Source organism: Lemur catta, chromosome 1, assembly GCF_020740605.2.
Source record: "Lemur catta isolate mLemCat1 chromosome 1, mLemCat1.pri, whole genome shotgun sequence".
Classification (NCBI taxonomy): domain Eukaryota; kingdom Metazoa; phylum Chordata; class Mammalia; order Primates; family Lemuridae; genus Lemur; species Lemur catta.
The window spans coordinates 95,714,535-95,740,600 of record NC_059128.1 but is presented as its reverse complement, the minus strand read 5'-3'; the positions used below and the strand labels follow the sequence as shown (position 1 = coordinate 95,740,600).

The 26,066-nt window shown below is 39.7% G+C and overlaps 2 protein-coding genes across 4 annotated transcripts in view; one reads left to right on the top strand and one right to left on the bottom strand.

Moving 5' to 3' along the window:
* Positions 1 to 15,347, top strand: part of INTS14 (integrator complex subunit 14) — a 31,663-nt gene extending 16,316 nt beyond the window's left edge. For all 3 annotated transcript variants that reach the window (XM_045541136.1, XM_045541121.1, XM_045541128.1), the window contains 6 exons: positions 1,971 to 2,063; positions 4,334 to 4,478; positions 5,847 to 5,980; positions 9,068 to 9,186; positions 12,356 to 12,421; positions 14,494 to 15,347. In XM_045541136.1, the coding sequence (XP_045397092.1) occupies positions 1,971 to 2,063; positions 4,334 to 4,478; positions 5,847 to 5,980; positions 9,068 to 9,186; positions 12,356 to 12,421; positions 14,494 to 14,745 (809 nt within the window). In that variant the 3' untranslated portion in view covers positions 14,746 to 15,347. The remainder of the gene's footprint in view (positions 1 to 1,970; positions 2,064 to 4,333; positions 4,479 to 5,846; positions 5,981 to 9,067; positions 9,187 to 12,355; positions 12,422 to 14,493) is intronic.
* Positions 15,348 to 15,777: 430 nt separating this feature from the next.
* The window catches only part of HACD3 (3-hydroxyacyl-CoA dehydratase 3), a 41,606-nt gene continuing 31,317 nt past the window's right edge, over positions 15,778 to 26,066 (bottom strand). The window contains exons 7-11 of the mRNA XM_045541148.1: positions 25,241 to 25,368; positions 22,564 to 22,676; positions 21,248 to 21,354; positions 20,537 to 20,668; positions 15,778 to 17,532 (exon numbers count right to left, since the gene is read on the bottom strand). Of these exons, the coding sequence (XP_045397104.1) occupies positions 17,456 to 17,532; positions 20,537 to 20,668; positions 21,248 to 21,354; positions 22,564 to 22,676; positions 25,241 to 25,368 (557 nt within the window). The 3' untranslated portion in view covers positions 15,778 to 17,455. The remainder of the gene's footprint in view (positions 17,533 to 20,536; positions 20,669 to 21,247; positions 21,355 to 22,563; positions 22,677 to 25,240; positions 25,369 to 26,066) is intronic.

Below are 26,066 nucleotides of genomic sequence, written 5' to 3'. Positions count from 1 at the left end.
ATCTGAAGTGCTCCAGTGAGCATTTCCTTTGAGTGTAATATCAGCCCTCAGAAAGTTTCCATTTCTGGAGCATTTTGGATTTCAGATTTTCAGATTAGGGAAACTTAACCTGTACTAGAGTGCCGTTGTCATCAGCACTTGGACTGGAGGATACATTACCTAAGGGGTAATATTGGTCTTTCATGATGAAGTCATGACCTTGTATTATGACTAAAAGCGATATACCACTGCTTTTACCTGGTTTATGTTGCTCGTACTATGCCTAGCTAAAGTAGGCAAAGTGAAGAGTCAAAAATAGTAAGGAGAGGAGACTTGTCTCCTATTGGTGGGCGAACTCCTTGAGTGTTGGGTGCATGTTAAACCTCTTGGGGATGGCTATCATCACTGTTTCAGTCACCATGTAACCATGGTGCCCAGCACAGTGTCTGATGTTTAGTAAACTACTCAGTAGGTAACTGTTGAGCCAATAAATGATTAAGTGCATAGTAAATCCTCATGGTTTTGGGTATACAGATTTTAAGGAGTTTTAGAATGAAGAGCCGTGAACAGGCTTTTTATTTTTTGTGCCTTTAGCTTCTGGCTGTCTTGAAGCAAGTCATCCGTCTCTTTCATTGTGACTGGACAACAGTGTATTAACCTGTACAAAATGTCTTGTTGCCTTCAAATCAGTTAGATTCACCTTCCTTCCCATCCTTTTTTGATGAGTAACTTTGAATAGATGTTTTCTTTCCTGTATAAACTTTTAGTCTAAGATATTTATTATAGCTTATATTTAAACTACTTTAAAATATCGTAGGCCTTTTTCTACTCGAGTGATAAATATCTAACTGCTTGTGCTGACTCATTTGTTATTCAGCTAAGGGAGGTATTAACAGCAAATCTCCAGAGAAGTACAATGTACTCACCATGATTCTGATTTTTTTAAACTGTTTTAAGAATATGGGTGTGTATTTGCCTAAAAGACTGAAAAGCAATTCAATAAAATATTAATTGAGATTTCCTTTGATGATGAATAATGAGTGACTATTTTTCTTTATAATTTTTATTGTTTTGTAAGTTTTTATATTATGTAATCATAAAAAGCTTTTTAAATTCTTTTGGTTACATTTATTTTTTATTTATTTTGGATTTTCAACAAATGCTTTTAAATCAGAGAAATCATTGTCATATTTAGACTGCTTTACCTTGGTTTTGTGGAGGATATATTTCTTTCTCAAGGAAACTTTTTAAAACATTTTTATTATTATTATTTTTTAATTAATTAATTTACTTATTTATTTTTAGAGATAGGGTCTTGCTCTATTGTCCAGGCTGGAGTACAGTGGCATCATTGTAGTTCCCTGAGGCCTTGAACTCCTGGGCATAAACAATCCTCCTGCCTCAGCCTTCTAAGTAGCTGGGACTACAGGCATGTGCCACCATGCCTGGCTAATTTTTCCTTTTTTTTTTTTGTAGAGACAGGGTCACTAAATTGCCCAGGCTGGTCTCAAACTCCTGGCCTCAAGTGATTCTCCCACCTCAGCCTCCTGAGGCGCTGGGACTACAGGCATGAGCCACCACACTGGCTAGGAAACATTTTTAATGCAATAGCATCACTCTCCAAGGAAGGCTGATTGAAATTGTTGTGGAAGTGTTTGAACACGATGCCCTCTGGTGACCTGAACATCCCTGACTATACAGAGGGATTTGACCTTTAAACTTTTTGCCTTGGCTGGGGACCTAGCCTCATAAAAATAAAGTTTAGCTGATTTGTCATATAACTTAAATTCATTGAATAAAAGACAGTTATCATTTCCTAGGTTACTTAAAATGCAAATTATCTGAAACTCATCCACAGACAAGTCTAATGACTTTCCCAGCCATCATATGTGAAATCCCCACCTAAGCAGTGTGTTTGTGAAATTGATACTTAGAAAATAGTGTACTTTCCCATAGTATGAATTAATTCCATGTTGATTCCTTCCTTTCAGATTTGGAAATAGTGGGATTTATTGATATAGCTGATATTTCAAGTCCCCCAGTTCTGTCCAGACATCTGGTTTTACCTATAGCACTTAACAAAGGTGAGTTCTCTCCCTATTCCAGTGATACAAATGAAGCATCTTATTATCTAAAGTTATTCTTAAATCTTAGATAGTAGGATAGCCCATTTTGTAGAATTTAGGGGAAAGGAATAGTTACAAGACTGGATTTTTGAAAATGGAATGTTGCCTACTATACCAGAAAAGTAATTCTGCTGCTTTTCACTGTGGAGAACATTTTGATACATACTTACCGTGTGTTGGTTTGTGACTCTACAGTGGAAGTCCTCTTTAGAGATGATAATGCTTTGTCCTCATCCAGGGCTCTGGCTTTCCTAGTAGAGACGTACTGAGAAAGCCATGGTAGTTATCCAAAGGTTGCTTCTGATAAATGCGGAAGTCAAACACAGCTTCATAAACCACATCTGTTCTTTGTTCTACTAGTGCCAAGCATGTAATAGATACTTGGTAAAAACTGGTGAATGAATAGATGAATCCAGGCCCTTGTGAGTTCTCATTACTGCAGAATATGCCTCTCTAGAAACTGTAAAGTCATATCCCCAAATTCATCATCCCTCTAGAGGATGCTAGCCTCTAGCTCTTTAAAATTCTCTTTGTCTCTGTTCTGGGCTGACCATCTACTTTATATTAATCAGCTTTCTCTAAGAAGTGTACATAGTGAATCAGATTTCCACTTACTGAGTTGCGATCACATTCCGTTTATGGCCAGCTATCTCAGTTGGAGTGTCGGGTATTCTGTAACCACTCAATCACACATTCACAGATGGAATCTCACAGCCACAGATGGCTTATTATGATCACTGTGTTTATAATTTACCTTATTCTTCTCAGAGAACAACCAGATTTTCCTTATTTTTAAGGTCCTAGGGGAATTCTGTATGCCTATATAATTGCCAAGAAACTAATGGAACAAAATGACATATTTATGTAGGGGAAGAGTGGAAAGAAAAATATGGGAAGGCAGAATAGGGCCATATTGTAAGGGCTGTTGAATACACAGCTAAACAGGACAGACTGTTCGTATTGAATTAGAAAGTCTTTGAATAAGACTGAGCAGATATTTTCATAGGGAAGTTAATTGTAGGAAGATTCATCTGTCAGCAGGGTATATGAGGGAACCTGGAGTTGGAGAGAGTCTAGTAAAGAAGCTTATTTTTATTTTTATTTTTTTTTGAGACAGAGTGTCACTCTGTTGCCCAGGCTAGAGTGCCGTGGCATCAGCCTAGCTCACAGCAACCTCAAACTCCTGGGCTCAAGCAATCCTCCTGCCTCAGCCTCCCGAGTAGCTGGTACTACAGGCATGTTCACCATGCCCGGCTAATTTTTTTTTATATGTATATTTTTAGCTGTCCGTGTAATTTCTTTCTATTTTTTTAGTAGAGACAGGGTCTCACTCTTGCTCAGGCTGGTCTCGAACTCCTGAGCTCAAACGATCCACCCGCCTTGGCCTCCCAGAGTGCTAGGATTACAGGCAGGAGCCACCTCACCCGGCCCAGTAAAGAAGCTTATAATCATTGTTTACCTTTGGGGACTTGGATTCATGCACTGCCTGACAGCTGTCAGTTAAGAACATGTTTGAGGCTGGGCTCAGTGGCTCATGCTTGTAATCCCAGAGTTTCAGGAAGCTGAGGCAGGAAGATTGCTTAAGTCCAGGAATTCGAGGCTGCAGTGAGCTATGATCTCACCACTGCACTCCAGCCTGGGTGGTGGAGTGAGACCCTATCTCTTAAAAAATAAAAAATAAAAAAATGCCTGACATCTCTGTATCTGGTTCTGTTTAAGTGAGTGCCTGAAACTCCAAGATAGCATCTAAATGAGCATCGGAGTGGAACTGTGGAAAATGGATTTTTTTGTATAGCAGCTTTACTGAGATATAATTCACATACCATACACTTCACCCCTTTAAAGTGTGTAATTAAGTGGCTTTTTTTATATTTACAGAGTTACACAACCATCATCTTTTTATCACCCCCAGAAGAAACCGTGTACTCTTTATCAACTCCCAGGCCCCCATCTCCCTAGCCCCAGATAACTACTAATAACCTTTCTGTCTCTATAGAGACCTATAGACTTATTCTGGATATTTCATATAAATGGACTTCATATAACATGTGAAAACTGATTTTTATGTGGACATTGGAACACTGGAATGAGTTTTTCCTACTTGTTATAATATTGCCATACAATTCTGTATACTTTCCTTTCAAGGCTAGAAATATCCAAGAGTGTAATTGGGGCTTGGGGCTTTTATAGCTAATCTCAATCTGACCTACTTTCTCTTCTTTTTACAGAAGGTGATGAGGTGGGTACTGGCATCACTGATGACAATGAAGATGAAAATTCAGCCAATCAGATTGCAGGCAAAATACCCAACTTTTGTGTCCTGCTTCATGGCAGCCTAAAAGTAGAAGGAATGGTGGCGATTGTTCAATTAGGGTAGGAAACTTTGTTTATATTTGGTTGAATGAAACGGAAAATCAGTTCACGAAGTAAAATATTTCACAGACTTTTCTGGAAGAAAGGTCCTTGTCACCTTTTTCCTCTCCCTGCCACACCGTATCCACCTGCTTTACCCTCTAAACTGCTCTTTAAATCGTCCCCTGGAATAAGTATTGAATGAGCCTTTTAATTATATTGCCTTTATATTATATCCTTTCTCAGTTTTCTTCTTTTTTATCCTGTCCTATCTAAGATATATGGGTTCTGGTTATAACAGTGCTACTAGCTTGCAGTAGGATCTTTGGCAGGATTCACAGACTCCTCATCTATAACGTGAGAGAGTAGAACTAAATGAAAAAAAGAAGTTGATAACATTGAGCATTTTACTATGTACCAGGCACTCCTCTAGGCACTTTTATGTTAACACATTTTAACCCTCACAACAATACTATGCAAGAGGCATCAACATTATCCCCATTTTATGGATGAGGAGACTGAGGCTTAGAGAGGTCATGGAACTTACCCAAGGTCACATAGCTGGTAAATGAAAGAGCAAGGATTCTTACCCATGCATTCTGACTCTAGAGCCTACACTCATAACCACTCCACTGTATTCCTTCCCTGTGAGGAAAGCCCTTCTAGCTTTTATATTCTCTGCAGTCTGAAAATCTGCAAAACTATCTGCTTCCCTTTCTGTAATACTTATTGTTAGAAAAGAGGAGGTGACTGATCATCTTCTAGCCATGATCTGAGGTTGACTGATATAGAAGATCAAGGTTGGGATTAATCAGAGGAGGCGTGGCTCCACTTCTGCTGTTAAAATTAACTGGTCCAAAAAGAAGAATGCAGTTCTTATTAGGTATTAGTCTGCCATATTTCATGGCACCCACGCTACTTGTACTGACCCTGAATATGAGAATCATCTGGGGCCCTTTGAAAAGCTGGGCAGAGTCTCTCTTAAGGAATGGGGTGATGCCTTGTACCCTATGTTAGAAGGCTTCTCTGTGTTGGTGCTGCTGTGAGTGACTCATGGAGGCAGCTGAAAGGACCTGTAGGTCACAGCCTTTACTCCTCATCAGTTACTTACTGCCCTTTGTAATTTGTTGTTTCTTTCAAGACTGCTTTTGATTTCCATATATACATAATTTAACTTGATTAATAATGCATGTCCCAAAAGAATGGAAATATTATGGGAGAGCAGTATACATTTTCAGGTTTAGGATTTGACTTTGGTAAAAGTTATATGCCTGATTTCAAAGTGGAAGCCTGTATCTCTCAGGAGAAAAACACAGGCTCACTAGACTTATTTAATTTGACAGTTCTAGGCTTGATGTTCTTCTGATCTTCCATCTTCTCTCCATCTAGTCCTGAATGGCATGGAATGCTCTACTCCCAAGCTGACAGCAAGAAGAAATCAAACCTCATGATGTCTCTCTTTGAGCCTGGCCCAGAACCTCTCCCATGGCTAGGGAAAATGGCACAGTTGGGTCCTATTTCAGGTATAATCCCGATCAGATTTTATTTATCTTGACTTTGTTTTCTTTCTGCTGTTCTGAATATCTCTAATTGTGCAGTCAGAGAGCTGCCTGATCTCCCTTGTGATGGTCTCTGATGATGCTGGATGTGTGCATGGAGAACCCCAGGGAGAGTTTGATGCTTGAACTCCTAAATTTCACAGCTCAGGGGGAACCAACATTTAGATTACTTTAAGTAAATATAAACTCTTTAACTGTTTAGAGTGAAAGCTAATCTCCATAAATTTTTTTTATTCTTAATGTACTATTTTTAACCCAAGTAATTTCCAGTCATTCCTAGATAATTTAATCCATCTTCCTTCTTGAAACTGTTTTCCCTTAGCTTTCCTGACATGCTTCTGGTACCTATCTGACTTTTTCTTTTATAAATTTTCCTTCTCTTATTGTCTTGTCTTTTTTTTCTCTTGTCTCACAGTTTTGACATGTTGTTCTTTGCTTTCTTCTCTTGGGTTAGTTTTCTCTCTTGGTTCTTTCATCAGCTATAATAGTTTCAGACTCCCCAGATCTGTAACTCAAGTCCCACCTGATCTCTCCTTGGAATTTGAAATATCATATTTCCAGCTCCTAGTTGGATCTCTCCACCTGGATCTTCTGCCACAGTCTGAATGAAGCTCAGCATGTTTGCTACAGACACCATTGACCCCCACCCCTTTCTCCTTAAACTGTTCCTTCTTCTGATTTTCCTACTCCTTTTGATTGAAGCCTTTGTGCTACTAGCTGTTCTAGCTCCAACTATGGAGTCATCCTTGACTCATTTGGGTTCATTTCAATTTCAGGAACATCTACCGAACAACCTATTCTGTGCCAGGCCTAGGGGATAAAAGAGTTAGGTGGAGTTGCTCAAAGTCTAGTGGGAAGTGGAGTAATAAGTACAGACTGGCACAAATTAGAGTTAGCCTGTGGCGGGCAATGATCAGCTCTGCCTAGGGAACTCAGCAGAATCTTAACAGAGGAGAGAGAGATATCCTCGCTGAGTTTTGAAGAAAAGGAGAATTAGCTGAGCTAATGAAGGAAGAAGGGCATCCTGGGCAAATGGAACTCCTATAGCAAGGAAGGAAGCTGGAACACAAAATGTGAGTGTGGGCGTGAGAGGGGTAGAAAGTAGGTTGGTGGTTGGTGGTAGCTAGAGCAGAGCAAGCCTTATCTGCAATGTGAAGAGCCAGGACTTGATCCTGCAGATACTGGGAAGCCACAGAAGAGGCGTAATGTGATCAGATCCTTCTGGCTATAGTGAGAACAGAGGGATATCAGTGAGGAAACTTTGTGCTTTAGGTGCTGGTGCCTCCTGGAGTTGTGCAATATGGCCATAACCCAAGTGAGAGATAAGAACTTTGCATTTAGAAAGATTGCTCCATGGAGTGCAGATTTGAAAAGTCAAGGGCCTGTGGTTGGAAGTTACTGTGATAGACCTGGAGATATGAAGATGGAGGTGAGGGGTTGGGTGTTGCTGTGACAGTCCTGGAGATATGAAGATGCAGGTGAGGGGCTGGGTGTTATTGTGACAGTCCTGGGGATATGAAGATACAGGCCAGAACAGGGCAGTTTCTGGGGGTAAAAGATATTTGGGAGGTAGAGCCAACAGTATTTGGGTAGGAGAATGAAGGCAAGAGAAGAGTTGAGATGTTCCCAGGTTTCCAATCTGGGCTGCAGGGTGAAAGTAGTACTATCAATATTAATTGAAATAGAGAAAAGAGGAAGAAGAGTAAATTTGGGAAGAACATACTTTGTGCATGTTGAGTTTGTGCCTATGAGATGTAGGTGGAGGTGCCTGGAAACAATTCCGTAGGAGTCTGGAGTTCAAAAGAGAAGGCAGAGTTGGTATAATTTTTAGTTATAAGTATGTTGCCAATAGTTAAAATGTTGAGAATGAGAGAAATTGCTTAGGGCAGTGGTTCACAAATTTAAGTTTTTGTGTACAAAAGTAAAACTGGAATAACTACTGCATGTTCTCATTCATGTTGGAGCGAAAACAATTGAGCTCCTAGAAGTAGAGAGTAGAATTGTGGTCATTAGATGCTGGGGAAGCCTAGGAGAGAGGAGAGGATAGGGAGAGGAAATGGATACAAAGTACAGCTATGAGAGAGGACTAAGTTCTGATGTTCTATAGCACTGTAGGGCAAATATGGTTAATAATTTAGTGTATATTTTCAAAAAGCTAGAAGAAAGGATTTTGAATGTTCAAAATACAAAGAAATGACAAATGTTCAAGGTGATAGACGTGCCAGTTACCCTGATTTGATCATTACACATCGTATATGCGTATTGAAATATCATTCTGTATCCCATAAATAGATACAATTATTACATGTCAACTCAAAATAAATAAATAAACAAACCTAGAGAACTGGTTTTGAAATCTCAGTGAGGTCAAAAGATTCTGATTCAGTAGGTCTGGAGTCAGGTCCAACAGAAGTATTTCTTCTCTTGCCCTTTTCCTTAGTTTGGCTATATATAATTTTCCTCTTTAATTTTTTTAACGTCTATAGACTTATGCTGTCTAATCTGGTAGCTACTAGCCGTATGAGGCTATTTAAATTTAATTAAAATGAAACAAAATTTAAAATTCAGTTCCTCAGTCACATGAGCCACCTGGGGAGTGCTCAGTAGCTAGTGGCTACCCTGTTGGACAGCACTGGTTTGGAACATCTCCATTACCACAGAAGGTTCTGTTGGAGGGCTCTGGGCTAGACTATATAGAATTGCAGTATATGTGTACATATATACATTTTAAATGTGTATTTTGCCATATATGTGTATATATTTTACTATAAAATACATATATTTACTATATAAAGCAGATAAATGAAGCTTGTTTCTTTAAAAACATGAAGCTGTTTTCACTTACATGGGCCTCAGTTGATTGGGTTCTTACATCAGTGGCTTTCTGTGGAGAACTGGTCCCCCAACCTGACTGAAGTTAATGGATTTTCTTAATTAGCAAAGTAATAGGATATAAAAGATTGAGTGATTCAAAGAGCTTCTAGCCTAATTGGAAATGTAGTTGATTGTATTTTGCCAGATGTCATTTCAAGAACATCTTTTTCTTTTAAGATGCTAAAGAAAACCCTTATGGTGAGGATGACAATAAGAGCCCATTCCCCCTGCAGCCCAAAAACAAACGCAGTTATGCCCAGAATGTGACTGTCTGGATCAAACCCAGTGGCCTGCAGGTAATGTTATCATCATGTTGCTTTCCACTGCGGACAGGAGGAGGCATTTGGGCAGGAAGGCAGACATTTGATTTGATTTTCCTTTCCTTTGATACTTAGAAATTAATTTACTTCTAATGTTTGTCATTATTTTCAGAAAGGATTTGAGGTGGCCTACAGTAAAACACATATATAGCAAAAATCATTTTTTACAAAATTTAAAGCAGTAAGAATCCTAGAGGAAGAAGGAACACGATTGTGCCAGGAACCTGAGGCAAAATGATAATTGTATTTGTGCAGTTTGGCTCTGAGCTTCCTGCTACCAAGGTCAAACAAGAAACATGTTGGGTTATATAGTTTTTCTTGTCTGATAAAAGGAAGCATGTCAATTCTTCTAAGGAGGCATATTTTCCTGACATTGAAATTTAATGTAGGCCGGGCGCGGTGGCTCACGCCTGTAATCCTAGCACTCTGGGAGGCCGAGGCGGGTGGATCACTCGAGGTCAGGAGTTCGAGACCAGCCTGAGCGAGACCCCGTCTCTACTAAAAATAGAAATAAAAATTATGTGGACAACTAAAAATATATATAGAAAAAATTAGCCGGGCATGGTGGCGCATGCCTGTAGTCCCAGCTACTCGGGAGGCTGAGGCAGTAGGATCGCTTAAGCCCAGGAGTTTGAGGTTGCTGTGAGCTAGGCTGATGCCATGGCACTCACTCTAGCCCAGGCAACAAAGTGACACTCTGTCTCAAAAAAAAAAAAAAAAAGAAATTTAATGTAAAATTTTTTTGACATGGTGAGGCATTGAATAACATAATGGGTGTTGTCTTTAACAGCAGTTTTGAAAAAGATTTAAAAGTCTTCATGGTTATTTCTCCTATCCCTACAGTAGAACATAAGCCTGGTACTCAGCCAAGGTACTCAGGGACATTTGTCCTTCCATTGACATAAAGTCATTTATACCTAGTTTTAAAAATCATTCTTCTTACTTTTTTCTCCTTTGAGCACCTTTATTTACATTTGTTCCTCCAGTGAGTCCAGCCTAAGCCAAATGAAAAGAGGCCATCAGGCCAACTGGACAACAAAAGTAGTTGTTGACTGCATAGTCCCTTTAGGCTCTCTCAGAGACTGAACCATAGCCTGCCATGGCTAAGTGGGCACAGGCCTCTTTGTTGGAAAATCGGGGTCTTAGTTTTTCCTGCTGTCCTCAACCACAGCACCTCCTTGTCACAGGGATAATTAGAACCAATTCTATCACCAGTTATATAGCTGAGTTTTTCTTAAGTTAGTTTTTAAATTTTATTTTGGTCCTGGGCGTATTTTTTTTATTTTGGTAAAATACACATAACAGTACACATAAAGTACCATTTCAATGATTTTCAAGTGTACAATTCAGAGGCATTTAGTACATTCACAATGTTACACAACTGTCACCACACACTATCTAGTTCCAGAACATTTTAATCACTTCAAAAGGAAATTCTTTGCTCAATCCCATCAAACAAGTCATTACACATTCCCCACTTCTCCCAGGCCTTGGCAACCACCTATTTGCTTTCTGTCTTTGTGGATTTATCTATTCTAGACATTGCATATGAATGGAATCATATAATTTGTGACCTTTTGTATTTGGCGTCTTTCAATTAGCATGTTTTCAAGGTTCATTCATGTTGTAGCATGTATCAGTACCTCATTCCTTTTTATGGCTGAATAATATCCCATTTTATGGCACATTTTGTTTATCCACTCAGTTGATGAACATTAGGATTACCTTTTGCTATTGCGAATAATGCTGTTATGAACATTCATGTACATGTTTTTATCTGAACACTTGTTTTCAGTACTCTTGGGTGTATAGTTAGGAATGGGATTGCTAGGTCAGATGGTAGTTCTATTTAACTTACTGAGGAACTGCCATGCTTTTGCACAGCAGCCGCACCATTTTACATTCCCACTGGCAATGTATAAGTGTTCCAGTTTCTCCACATCCCCACCAGTACTCATTATTTTCCGTTAGCCATTGTAGTAGGTGTGAAGTGGTATGTCTTTGTGGTTTTGATTTGCATTTCCCTAATGACTAGTAGTGTGCATCTTTTCATGTGCTTATTTTCCATTTATATATCTCCTTTGGAGAAATGTGTCTATTCAGGTCCTGTGTCTATTTTTCAATTGGGTTGTTTGTCTTTTTGTTGTTGAGTTCCTTTATATTCTGGATAGTAGACCCTTAGCAGATATATGATTTGCAAATATTTTCTCCCATTCTGTGGGTTGTCTTTTCATACTCTTGATAGTGTCCTTTGATGCACACAAAAGTTCTTCCGTTTTGTTTTTGTTTTTGTTTTTGTTTTTTTTGAGACAGAGTCTCACTCTGTTGCCCTGGCTAGAGTGCTGTGTCGTCAGCCTAGCTCACAGCAACCTCAAACTACTAGGCTCAAGCAATCCTCCTGCCTCTGCCTCCCGAGTAGCAGGGACTACAGTATGTACCACCATGCCTATTTTTTATTTTTTTCTATTTTTAGTAGAGAACTCCTGACCTCAAGCAATCCTACCTTGACCTCCCAGAGTGCTAGGATCACAGGCACGAGCCACTGCACCCGGCCAGAAATTTTTAGTTTTGATGAAGTCAAATTTATCTGCTTTTTGCTTTTGTTGCCTATACTTTTTGATGTCATAATTAAGAGATCATTGCCAAATCCAAGGTCATGAAGATTTACTCCTGTTTTCTTCTAAGAGTTTTATAGTTTTAGCTCTAACATTTAGGTCTCTGATCCATTTTTAGTTAATTTTTTTGTATATGGTGTGATGTAGACGTCCAACTTAATTCTTCTGCATGTTGGATATTCAGTTGTCCCAACACCAATTATTGAAGAGACTACTTTTTCCTCATTGAATGGTCTTTGGAAAGAAGCAGCTGGCTATGGATGTACGGGTTTACCGAGTATATTTTTGTGAGACAAGTTCATTTCTGTTAAGGGATTTCTTTTATCATTAAGCCTTTTGAAGGAGGGAGTGCTTTACTAATGTTTTATTAAAAGAACTCTGACATTAACTGGGAAGAGATCCTCATCTTGACTTCATACCTCTGTTCTCATTCACATTTCTTTACCATTTAGAGCCATCCTTTTGTATTCTTTCCCCTTTTTTACCACAGAATTCTAATACTGGATTTTTTTTTTTTTTGCCTTTAATAGACAGATGTACAGAAGATTTTAAGAAATGCAAGGAAACTACCTGAAAAAACACAGACATTCTATAAGGTGAGACTGTCAGAATTATAATGGAAGAGGGTGTGCCCAGGTGATGTGCCCAAAATAAATGGTTCACAGTAGTAAACGTGTGAGATAGCAGTGTGAACATGGGCAGGAATTAGAAACACAGGACTTGTGTCTCAGTTTTTTCATCAGGTAAAGTCAGTAGAAGTGATAGGTCTGTTCCTGCCCTAAAATCCAAGAACTGGAAGGTTTTAAATGGCCTTGTTCTATACAGTAGGAGGGCTTCTGCATTGGTACTGCTGTGAGTGGCTGAGGAAGGCAGCTGAAAGGACCTGTGCGTCATAGCCCTGAACCCTCCTCACCACTCCCATGCAGGTATCCAGTCCAACCCCAGGCAACCAGTGTACGTGGCTTGTTGAGATGAGGAGTTGCCCAGAACATTCTTACTACACCAGGGAAGCTGCTTCCAGGAATGACTTCTAAAATTACAAATTTATGAATTGCAGAGGGGATGGCCCTTCAGAATCAGAGCTAGCTAATCCAGAACCATTGGTGAAGAAATTATTAAGTTACAGGGGTGAGGTTGAGTGGGGGATGTTTAAGCTCAGTCCTTGTTTCTCCCGTCCTTCTGGTGTTCAGCTGAAATTAAATTAAGTGCAGCAGAAGGTATGCTGTGCTGTCATTTGTGTCCTAGCTTGCTAATCCTAAAATATGGCACACACAGCCAGCCTCAGGCTAGCCTCTCTGCCAGAGAACATAGATGCTGCCTTGTCTGGGTGTTATCTCATTACCTTTGTTACCGTGGTCTTCAAACCTGATTACGTAACAAGCTGGTAAAATCAAGCAAAAGCAGCTTTATTTAATCAGAGTTCAACCAGAGAGCTTCTTAGCCAGCCACGCCCCTCCCTCACTGAAGCTCATAACCCACAGAGGCCCTGGTGGGCACTCCGTGGCTGCAGCCCATCTCCCCATGGAGCTTTCTACACACGGTCATCAGTGGTCTATTCGGGGTGACACACATGTTCTTGGACCTTCTTCTGAACTTTTAATTTTATTTTATTTATTTATTTTTTACTTTTTTATTTTTTTTGAGACAGTCTCGCTCTGTTGCCTGGGCTAGAGTGCCATGGCGTCAGCCTAGCTCACAGCAACCTCAAACTCCTGGGCTCAAGCAATCCTTCTGCTCAGCCTCCTGAGTAGCTGGGACTACAGGCATGTGCCACCATGCCTGGCTAATTTTTTCTATGTGTTTTTAGCTGTCCAGCTAATTTCTTTCTATTTTTAGTAGAGACGGGATCTCACTCTTGCTCAGGCTGGTCTCGAACTCCTGACCTCGAGCGATGCTCCCGCCTCGGCCTCCCAGAGTGCTAGGATTACAGGTGTGAGCCACCGCACCCAGCCTGAACTTTCTATTTTTTAACAGATGATAATAGAGAGGTGGTCAGAGAACCCATGTCTCTTTTCTGGTTTTGTATAATCCTACATGTTAGAGCTGGGGAGGGCCTCTGGCAACTGACTGCTTCAGCCCTGCAGTGGGCAAGGAAGGGGTTATCTTCCTCACTCTGTAAGTGAGGTCTGAGGCCTTTGAGACCCAGAGAGGCTGCACAACTTGCACACATCACTCCAAAGTGGTTGATGGGGCACTTCGTGTTTCTGTGCTTCCACCCACTGCCCAGCCATTCTTTTTGTGGCAGTCTTTCCAGTCTGAGGCCCTGCCACAGAGACACCAGAGAGTTAAGAGCAAGATTTGGGGCAAGTCTTTTCCATACCTGAGTAACAGAGGAAAAGTAATGCTCGTATAGTTATGAGTAAATGAAACGATGTATGCAAAGGGCCTATACCACATGTGGCATAAATGCTCATTAGCTGTGATGATGACAGCTTGTGCCGCAGGCAGCTCACTGTCCTCCTTAGCTAGATCCAGTCACCTGTAGAAGAACCACTTCCCTGTTATGCCATCATACTCTCATTATTGGCATCTCTGTATAAACATCTGTTCTCATATAAAAATGCTCCCTAAAGTTCAGGGTCAAGGATAACTTATTCTAAGCTGAGCACTTAGAAAGTATGTGATGAGAACACATTTCACAACACTGGGTTTTTCTGTCTTGTTTTAGGAGCTAAACCGTTTACGAAAGGCTGCCCTGGCCTTTGGTTTCCTGGACCTCCTGAAAGGGGTGGCTGACATGCTGGAAAGGGAGTGCACACTGCTGCCCGACACAGCCCACCCCGATGCCGCATTCCAGCTGACCCACGCTGCCCAGCAGCTCAAGCTGGCCAGTACTGGCACCTCCGAGTATGCGGCTTATGATCAGAACATCACACCTTTGCATACAGACTTCTCTGGGAGCAGCAGCGACAGAATGTGAAGCTAACTCTTGGAGCCTTCCTTTTTTTCATTTCAGGTGAAAATGATTTGGTTTCCAGTATGTTCACCTCTGGAATAGCCACCCAAAGACTTCCCTGAGGCTGCCGCAGAAGGCCACGCTTGCTGTTTTCAGTGACTTAGTGTGAGAACAGTCTGAAGGGTGGCTGGCTGGTTGGGCTTTAGCTTTCTGGGGCTCATACTCTTTAAGCCCCAAAGACAGCTGTTGCCTCCATGATGGGCACATCTGCTAAGAAGCTTGAATGACTGATGAGCACAGAGCTCCCCCACCTTCCTCAGGAACCCTGACTGGCAAGGGTTTTCTGGCTCTTCTCTTCGCTCCAGTTTTATATCTCAACTCTAAGGGCACTTTCAAGCTTTGTTCTTGGGATGAGCAACTCAAACTGTTTGGGGCTTGCTAAGTACAAACCCAACACCACTAAGTTTCAGAACTTTTCTTGGAACTTTGGGCATAATGTAGTCACAGCCCTCAGGTGCTTTTGGTATATCTTGAGATACAGACTTTTTAAGAGCTGACACGTGTAAAATTATTTCCGTTTCTCCAAGATTTTTTTTAATGAAAATAAAATACTGGATTTTTTATAATATGGTTTCACTGTGAAAGTAATGGTCCTTTGCCTTTTGGTCTGCCCTACCACTTGAATATAATTTCAGCTTCCATATTGATTTCCTTGTTTCTGACACTGATTAGGCCTCATTGACTAAGCAAGATTCTGCCCAGCAGATTCGGACAGATTGCTGATTCCAACGTCAGGTATGGTTCCAGTTTATCAGCTAGCATCATGACCTTGGGTAAGTCATGACCTTGGCAACTTCTCAAGGCTTTATTTAGAACATCAATGCTTTTCCACTTGCTCCGCACACCTCCTTCAGTATAACTTCCTCAGGCTTCAACCAGAGCAACTATTTCCAGTTTCATGTGCTCAACTGCCACATAAAATTTTACCTGAACGAACGACTTTTATCACTAACAGCTGGAAAACCATTAGATTAAATGATCTTTAGACACAAATTATCAGAATTTTGATTGTAAATGTTTTAATAGAAATACACAACTTTTCACTTTCTCAGACAGCATAAAGGGGGTGTAACAATCACTGAGAATACAGAATTTTGCCACAAGGATGCAGCACAATCTCCTGCAAAGCTGATGTGCCCAATTACACAGAGTTGAAAGAATATCAGAAATCAGTACAAACACAAGTGTTGACAGATGTTACAGACATGCAAAATACCCTTCAGTGCAAGGAATTTTTTTAAAAAATCAGCCTCCCTATGCTAATTAGATGTTTTAGGTCAATCTAAGTTTCCATTTTGGGCTCAGTGAAACAGCATTAACTCATTGGGTCTCCTTTCCCCCAGGAACAATGGGAATGGCAGAACAGAAAGAGCTTATGCCTTAAATTCATTTATACAAGTGTTACTTCTAACACATTTTACTTGGTTTACTTGGAATGTATCAGAGGAAACTGACTTTTTTTTTTACAATGGCCAACTATATGTCTAGATTTGTTTTCATTCCCCTTTTGGTGGGTGTCTCGCCCAGAATCATAGTTAAAGGATCAGCTGGTGGTTCTCCAACCAAAGTTCCTGCTCTGTTTTCAGTGTCTTCCTGCAGACAGGTAAAAAAGCCAGTCTATCAGCAGCAGAATGAAAGCAAGGGTTTTGAGGTCGATTCAAAATGTGCAGTCCCACCCCTCACTAGACAAGTACTCGAGTAAATGGGCTCAGCCAGCACAGGGGAAGGAAATGACACATTTCTGTTTGTGCACAGCTCAAGCCAGAATTCGGAGGCAGGGCTGGCCTACGCTGATGCTGCCAGTCTGTCACAGGCTGCACTGCCAGCAGCTGCATTACTGCTGGTTTGACCCACATATTTGTGTTCCCTTCTGACCCCTGCTGTCATTTGAGTTTGTCACTCTTGTAATCTCATTGCTTTCTAAATAATGTTTCATCTTTCTTTAGTGTTGACAACAGTTCTGATTTAGCTAGGAATGACATGGTCATAGTGTTCCAAGGTGCTGACTGGTTTCTCTCAAATTATCTTGTGCGTCTCCAATGCCCACACTGCTAAGCACCGTAGTAACAGATGTTGTTAGGCTCAAAGATTCTGACGTAAAACATGTTCTCTAGCCCCACTCTCGCTTAGCAATGTTTTATCAATGAATGACTCTACTTGATTTTCAAAAAGTCAATGCCACCCTACTCAACAAATAACCGCTTGGGTACAGAATGTATTAGGTCCTGCCTGAGTCACTTTTACCAGCCTTTATAGAGCAATATAATCTTGCTTTTTGTCACAAGCCAATAGCTAAAAAGAACAAATCCCAACTGTAAGAATGGTCAATATGCTGTAAAGACAGGGCACTGAAAGAGTATCTCAGGCAGGTACCAGACTGACAGACTGGACAGGAAGTGGGGTGGGTGCGGCGGGGGTGGGCTGAGCCTTTTGCTGTTGTTAACTGAATACACAAGAATGAACCTATCATCAGATATCAGGAATCCATGTCATGCAAGTACTACACTAAGATAATACAGTAAATTCAGGAATGTTACTGGGGAAAACGAAGATAGCCTCACTGAGAATTTAATCGTGTAACTTTAAAAAAACGTTTACATTGGTACAAGAAGGTAAAACTGTAAGAATCGTAGATTAGGCTCAAACTGGCAAGAAGCCATCTAAATCTCTCTTTCTAGTGGGTCTTTTTCTTTTTTTGTCCATAGCGCCGTCTGCGCTGTTTATAAAGGTGACGGAAATTTATGTATAACCCTGAAAAAGAGAAGAGGCCAATTAGAAATGAGAATCTTTATCTCTGTCTATTTATAACCAGTAGCTCCTGGGGCAGGAACAGTCTCTAGTTTTCTGTTTTTTATATCACACAGCACTAAGATTACTGCAGCTGCTCAGGAAGTACAACTTAGAACAAATCAGTAACAATGCACTAGAGACAACCCAATTTTTCCTCAGTGGGTTTACATTTAATTTTTTTCCAATGTCTTATTATAAAATTTTCAACCATGCAAAATGATTAAATCATTGTACAGTGAACACTGCCTAGATTTAAACTTAACTTTTAACTCTATTTGCTTTATTACATACCTATTCATCCCTGTAGCCATCTCATTTTTAATGCATTTCGATGTAAGCTGCAGACATCAGTACACTTCCCCCTAAACACTTCATTAAGTATAGCTCAGTATTCTTTTCCTTTTAAGGTAAAATTTACATACAATGAAATGCACAAATAGGAAGTGCAAAAACAACCTAATTTTAAATTCTAGGCTACTCAAGAATATGTCTTATCCAATAGTCTAAAAGGCATCAGACACTTTTCTAGAAGGTATAATTCAGTAAATTAAGAAACACAGGATTTCAGAGTCAGAAACAAGTTTCAATCCCGCTTGTCCACTGACAGTTCGGTAGCTTAACCTCACTTCAGTTTCCTCATTTATACAATGAGTTAAAAATATAAGTCTTTACAATAAGACTTATTGTGAGGGAATGAGTGTATGTTTTAAAAAGTGCTTTGACTTATATACCAATGTCAACTGGTATCTATACTGCTTGGAAACTATAAATGTGAATTTAGGATTTATTTCATTCTACCTATTCATAAGAATAAGAACAACTACCTATTCAGTGCAGACAAACTAAATATGAGCATAAAATCTTGCAAATAGTGTAAAACAATATAAACAACACAAACAAAAGATCCTAGGGTTATTACACATTGGAGTATTTCTACCCCCCTAACTTTTTTAGTAAAATATTAAGAGACTTTCCAATACTTATTCCTCTTTATCACTTTCATTACGCCAATTTCATGGGGCCTAGTTATAGTAATAGTAAATGTATACAGTAATATAAATATAAAAGGTAAGAATTCTTTTAATAAGTGCATTTTCCAAACTGAAGCTTGCTGTCTTCAAAGGCCAAAACATTTTAACATTTTTGGTTAGAAATCTTTCTGAAAGGGATTATACCCTTTGCTGAAACAGAAAATAGGAATGGAATAAAATTTAACCTTTTGCAAATGACCTAGACCCATGATGTATATAATTTAACTGTAGCCCTGCATGTACTGATATGTTGAGGGCTCCTAAAGCTATGGTGTAGGTCTCTTCTCCCTCGATACTAAATGACCAAGACCACTGAGCTTTCTGGCTTCCTGGGCTTCCTTTCTGTGGTCTTCCTCTCCGTCTGGGGCAGCCAGCCTCCAAGAGGATCCCCAGCGATTCCCACACCTCCCGTTATTTCAGACCCTCATGTATCTCATCACACAGACCAACCCACAGTATACTGCTGTGATGTCACATCACTGGTGACATTAGGTTCTAAGAGGCACTGTGGCTTCTGGTTCTCCCTCTGACCACTGGCCCTGGGGGAAGCTATGCCATGAGCAACCGTGTGGAGACGTACTGTGGCAAGAAACTGAAGCCTCCTGTCAACAGCCACAAGAGTGAGCTTAGAGCAGATACTCTGGCTCCACTCAAGTCTCCAGAAACCACAGCCCCAGCTGACAGCTTGACTGCAACCTCACGAGAGACCCTGAGCCAGAAAAGCCAGCCAGGCTGCTTCCTGACCCTCAGACACTGTGTGAGATGATAAATGTGTGTTCCTTTCAGCTGCTAACTAGTGGGGTAATCTGTCACACGGCAACAGAGAGCTAATATACTACCTACTGTGGCATCCTTCTGTGCCTAGGAGACCAGACAGCTATGCTCATTTAGGGCCACCTCAAGTCTTTTGTAAAATAAAGCAAAGAGAAGACATAAATTAACATTGAAAGGTATTAGAACTTTAATACCTTTTAAGGTATGAGTTAGGAGGTTATCTTTAAACGTGAAGTTCTATGTATGATAATCAATTTCTTCTCCTCCCAAATATATTTAATGACAAAATTCCTTTCATTCTGATTGTTTTTATTTTCTTAGTTGTTATATTAAAACCAAGAAATATTAAACTGCCTACTCTTGTAAGAAAAAAATGATTTCTTTTTCTCAAGTCATATTTAACCTATATACAAGGGTATATGTCTTTTCACATCTATGTATACAGTATATATAATCTGGGTAGGATCACATATAGTTGCATTTATAAAATATCAAACATTGATTACTAATAAAAAATTTAGCCAAAAAAAAAAAAGAGTCCTTATAGTTAGGAAGGCTTTTAAATTTCTCAAATCTATAATAATTTAGTTTTCCTTCTTTTCCTCTTCTTTTAGTTCTTAGTTTTTATGAATTAAGGCAGGAATTTGTGATTTTATATAAACATAAACTGACAGTGAGCAGTCTCTCCATGAGGAGCAGGGGGCTTTCCCACTGTCAGGTAGAGGCTTTATGACGACCCTTGGGTGCTCAGAGGACGTCATTACCTTCTTCCCTCCTTGCTGTCAGTTGTATTATCATCTCTATCAACTCGGCATAGGGAATGTGCTACTGAAATTAGTCAAAGTAAAATGAGCTTCTTACTTTATTTTAAAAGGGCTCCTTACATTGTTTTAAACAAGAAATATATTGTGTGGTATACTCCCAATAACCAAGAGCACTCCCAAGAGCATAGTTCAACCACTGGCGATTTGGGAAGAAATCATTCCATACCCTAACACATTCTCATCGTGGATCTGTTTCTGCACAGTAATCTTTCTCTAACTCTACAGTACTCTTTTAGAAACAAGAATTTTAATAAGGACTTTTAAATTTTTTAATCATTTAACTCTACTCTCTAAGAAGTGACAAGAAAAAGTCTGTATTACGCAGCCAATACTTACCTAAAAATAACATTATAAGATAAATCTGAAGAAAAAAGGAAAATCTAACTTTGATTTTCACCGGATATGGCAATGTAAAACTGAATCTTCCTGTTTCATTGAATATTGGAATGGACTGGATCACTGCGACAGCTGAAAGGAGAAACAAGAACTTGTTGGAACCATATGAAAGTCATATCTAATGACAGTTCAGCCCCCAGCCCTCAAAGTTTCCATTCCAGGTTTGTTGGAAATGCTTCCTTCCCCGCTTTGTACAGAAAGCTCATGCCTCTTCTTTTATCCTTCTTGTTTTCCTAAGACATAAGCTTCCAAGCTGTCAACAGAGAAATGAGTGAGGAACAGCCAGGGCACCGGACTTCAGTTTCCTATTCTAAGAAATGGAGTGAAAGATCCCTACACCTCACTGATTCACTAGGTGTTTGTCAGAATAAAATGAAGTCATCAATAAGACCTACTCTGGAATATTAAAAATACCATATAAATAAGAAGCATGCAGTATATGCCCACGTAGCTTCCTAACCTTTCAAAATTAGCTACTTCCCTGGAGGTGTGGGTACCAAGAGGACTATGGAAGGAAGCCAACAGGAAGAAATCCCTGAAAAGTTCAACCCTCCATTTATCAGAAGGCTGATAGGGGAAGAAACGACTGATCTCCCAGATACTGGCCACCCCTTGGAGCTAAGCTATGAAACCTAGAGTTCCTGAAAGTACCTTCTGCCAAACATCCCAGAGGATATATAGGAATCCACACAGTGTAACGAAGCCATGTGAGCACTTTCCAATCCATGTCGATGCAGCAAAGCATGTAGAAGGGGTACCTGTTGAAAATAAGTAATTCCAATGTTAAAAGCCACTTCAGGTTCTGAATACAACCCGAGAATATCATTCAAGCAGATGGAATATTTCTCAATTAGTCACACGTGGCTTCTTCAGAACAGAATTATAATTCTGGGCTATCTCCCCACAAACTCCCATCATGCTATTCCCTACATTTTCAAAGGATGTGAACTCTCTTTAGTGGCAGGCTAAGTTCAGGTCTCAAAGGAACCCTCTTTGTTCAGTACATGGACTGCATGCTCAGAAGCCTTTTGGCTTTATTGCTAGTTCTGATCTATGTGCCCAGTGGGTAAGGAAGTCAGATACTTTATCTTTGGATAAATGAATTGTCATCAAAATTGAAGTATACAAAAGACCTCTAATCTAGAATCAGACATACTCTATTCTAAAGGAGATCTCATAAGAAAAGAAATTTGTTTCTTCCCAAGTAGTAAGATAACATTAAGGACGTATACTCTGCTTCTCCTTTATATCAAGTATGCTGGAGGGCACACTGGGTGCCATGGGGCAGGGGCCACAGTTAAGACACAATCTAAGGCTGCTCCTGCCTGTTCTTCCTTTCGATGACCATCTTTGTCAAAACACCAGCAAACCAAGAGCTGAGGAGTTCATTTGCAAAATCCTTGTTCCACTTGACTGAAAAGGGAAGAAATACAGAATATGTATGGTCTGGTAAAGGAGACTACATCTACTTTAACTGGATCAGTTTTTTAAAAGATATTTCTTCTACTGAAACTGAGAATGGGAAAATTAGATAAGCCAACAATTCAAACTTCAGAAATCTTATACCATCCCTTCTAGAAGGCTAGTGTTAACTAGTTCTATCCAACCTGGATTGCTCCTTCAACCTTATGCTTCTTCAGCACTTTCAAGAATTTCTGCACGTGGACAGGTCCTCTCTTTCCAAGACAGCAAGGTCCTGAAGCCACAGGAAGATGGGTCCTTCATTTTTCTGGTTCTCTCCCTCTGCTCCCTAATGCCCAGGCTGGAATTATGATCCAATGGCTGCTTTAAAATAAATCTTCTTCAACTTTGCAGAGCACATAAATGCAGCTAGAATTCTTCACATATGTAATCTCAGTGCCAAACCAAATGAGACTCTGGCTAAGACAGCAACTCCCCAAAGAACAGCAACTTCCCCCTCCAGAGAGGGGGAAGCATTTAATCACCAACCTGGCATTTCTACCCACCTGAAAATTTCAATTGAGCTCCACAAATAGAACACAAAGAAAACCACAGCTTTGTTTTGCATTTCTTCCATGGTGCCAAAGATGATAAACAAAATAAAATTTCTTCCAAGAAGCTATTGGGAAGACCCAAAAGAGAGCAAAACGTTAATAAAATATATATAAAAGTTATATAAATGTGTTATCTGAAACCTAACCCCACTAAATGCAAGGTAAATGGAAAAGACTGAGCTCAACTAGTTTAATCCTGCTCCAGTTTTAAAATAAGTCAAAGTGCCCACCCAGTCTTTGTGACTAGACAGGTGCAGCATTTGTGCATGTGTGTAAATATGTCATAAATAGTATATTAAAAACACACACACATTTAAACACAGTTTAAAGAATACTGCCAAATAAAAATTTGGATCTACATAACACAATTTAAGAAATAGACCACCACAAGCATGGCACCCCCCCATAGGTAACTACTCTCCTGTATTAATCATGCTTTTCTTTACAGGTTACTGCTTGTGTGTATATTCCTAAACAGTATGTTGTTTCATTTTGCCTGTTTTAAAAATTTTTTGAAATCATGCTATGCGTATTATTCTGTGACTTGCTTCTTACTCAAAGAGTTATAGCCCAGAGATTGATCTATGTTGATGCCTATGGCTACAGTCTATTCACTGTCACTGCTGTAAGGCATTCCCATATATGATAGACACTCTACTCTTTTTTTTTTTTTTTTTTTTTTTTTTGAGACAGAGTCTTGCTGTGTTGCCCAGGCTAGAGTGAGTGCCGTGGCATCAGCCTAGCTCACAGCAACCTCAAACTCCTGGGCTTAAGCGATCCTACTGCCTCAGCCTCCCCAGTAGCTGGGACTACAGGCATGCGCCACCATGCCCGGCTAATTTTTTCTCTATATATATTTTTAGTTGTCCAGAGAATTTCTTTCTATTTTTAGTAGAGACGGGGTCTCGCTCTTGCTGAGGCTGGTCTCGAACTCCTGACCTCGAGCAATCCACCCGCCTCGGCCTCCCAGAGTGCTAGGATTACAGGCGTGAGCCACCGCGCCTGGCCGACACTCTACTCTTGATGGTCTCCAACTCCTGGGTTCAAGTGATCCTCTCGCCTCAGCCTCCCAAGTAGCCAGCACTACGGGCACAAGCCACTGCACCTAGCTTTACTAAATCCTTATAATGTCTTAATTTCTTGTAGGGTAAGTCTCCCAACTTGGGTTCTTCTTAGATGAATATTCCTGGCCCTTTTACATTTTTTTTCTCCTCCGTTTTTTATTATGGTACAATATAAACAACACAAAATCTACCACTGTAACCATTTTAAGTGTATCGTTCAGTGGTATCAAATACATTCATACTGTACAATTGTCAGCACCATCCCTCTCCACAACTCTTTTCATCTTGTAAAACTGAAACTATGACCAAAAGAAACAATAACTCCCTATACCTCCAGCCCCTGGCAAATACCATTTTACTTCCTGTCTCTATGATTTTGACTATTCTGAGTACCCCACGTAAGTAGAATCCTGCAGTATGTGATTTTCTGTGACTGGCTTATTCCACTTAGCATAATGTCCTCAAGGTTCATGCATGTTATAGCAATGTCAGAATTCCCTTTGTTTTTAAGGCTGTATAATATTCTACCATATGTATAGAACACATTTTTCTTACCCATTCACCTGTCGATGGACACGAGTTGCACATTTTAGCTGTTGATAATACTGCTACTATCCTGGGTAGACCTCCGCTTTTCCACAAAACTTTAGAATTTTCTTGGCACATTCCAAGATTTTTTAGACTGTGATTGGAATTGTATTTAATGTATAGGTAAGTACCAGAACTGACTGTTATAATATTGAGTCTTACAATTCAAGGACATTTTGTCTGCATATTTACTTTTTGTGCTCTCTATTCCACTCTGTATCTCAAACAGTTGGAAATTTTCTCTTCTGCTATGTTAATCTACTACAAAAACTATCCATTAAATTTAAGAATTGATGACAGTATTTTTCATTAATAGAAGGTCTATTTGCCTCCTTTTCAGATCTGCTTACTTATTCTTTAGTTTATTGTTTCCTCCTCAAATCGTCAAGTTCTCTTTAAACATGATTATTTTCTTGTCTACATCTGATAATACTCATATGTGAATCCTCCTGCCTCAGTCTCCCCAGTGACTGGGACGACAGGCGTGCACCACCACAGTGGTGTACAGTCTGCTGTTCTGCTGTTTCTTGCTGCCAGTGCCTATTTCTTTGGTTTTACAATCTTTGGAAGCTGCTCATTTCCAAAGTGGAAAGAGTTCCTAGGTATTTGACCGCCACCCTTTACCTGAGGTGGGAGGAGACCAAGACATTTCTAAGGAAACTGAGGATAGGTTTTTCTGCTCCTACTTGAGAATCAAATTTCCTTAGCTTTAAAGCTGTTTCTGTATAATTTAGTGATTCCATGAGGATGTTATAAAAAAAAAACAAAATAGACCTGAAATGGTAAAAGTCTACCTTTGGAAAATATCCTTGAAGTTTACAATTTTCCTTCTTGTTCAGATAAAACAGTGTACACACACGAGTGGAACCAGGTGTTTTCATTAATTGTTTTTACTAATTCTTCACCAAGTGTGACATACCTACTAGATAAATAATGAAATCTTTCATTCCCCACCCTTGAGCTCAACTGCTTAATACCTGGATAAGACAAGGTATCACCGGTGACTTAATGACTCCGATTGCTGCGTTGATAGTTTCCACAACTGCCAGCATCTGGCAGAAGTACATAATGTCGGCCACAGCGTGGAATGTGTCATAAAAGGACTCTATGGGCACAGATAAACATTAAGGGTAAATCAACTGGCAAATTCCAACATATTACTTCTCAAACTAGATTACTTCTCACATGAAAGGAATTTACATGAAAGGAAAGGAATAACAAACATCCAGTGAGATTCAAGTTTCTAACTGGATGTTGCCCAAGCGGGGCTCGAACTCCTGGGCTCAAGCAATCCTCCCACCTCAGCCTCCCTAGGAGCTGAGACTACAGGAGCCTGTTGCCTTTCTCATTTTTAAAAGGCAAGAAAAAAGCACACCTAGGCTTCATGCACTTATTATATGCTGAAAAATCGACGAATCAAGCACAGACATAACTCTTTTCAGATTCATTATCTCATCTAACTCAAAGCTAAAACTATATCACATGTATTGAATGCAATCTAGTCTTTTCAAATCTCAAAAACTGCACAATTATAAATAAATGCAGAGAGAAAAAAATATTGAATAAATTTAGGTTTCAAAAACCTTAATTGTGTTTGTATCTTCAGACTTAATAATTCTTATTCTGAGCATGTATCCTAACTTAAAAAATCTAAAATGACTTTTAAAAAAGCTTTATGAATACGGTTGTTCTCTGAAACATTATTTATTTCTACAGGCATTAAAAAGTAGAAATGGTCTACACATCCAAGAGTAAAGAAAGTTTAAGTAAACTATAATAGATAGTTGACAGATTATATGATAA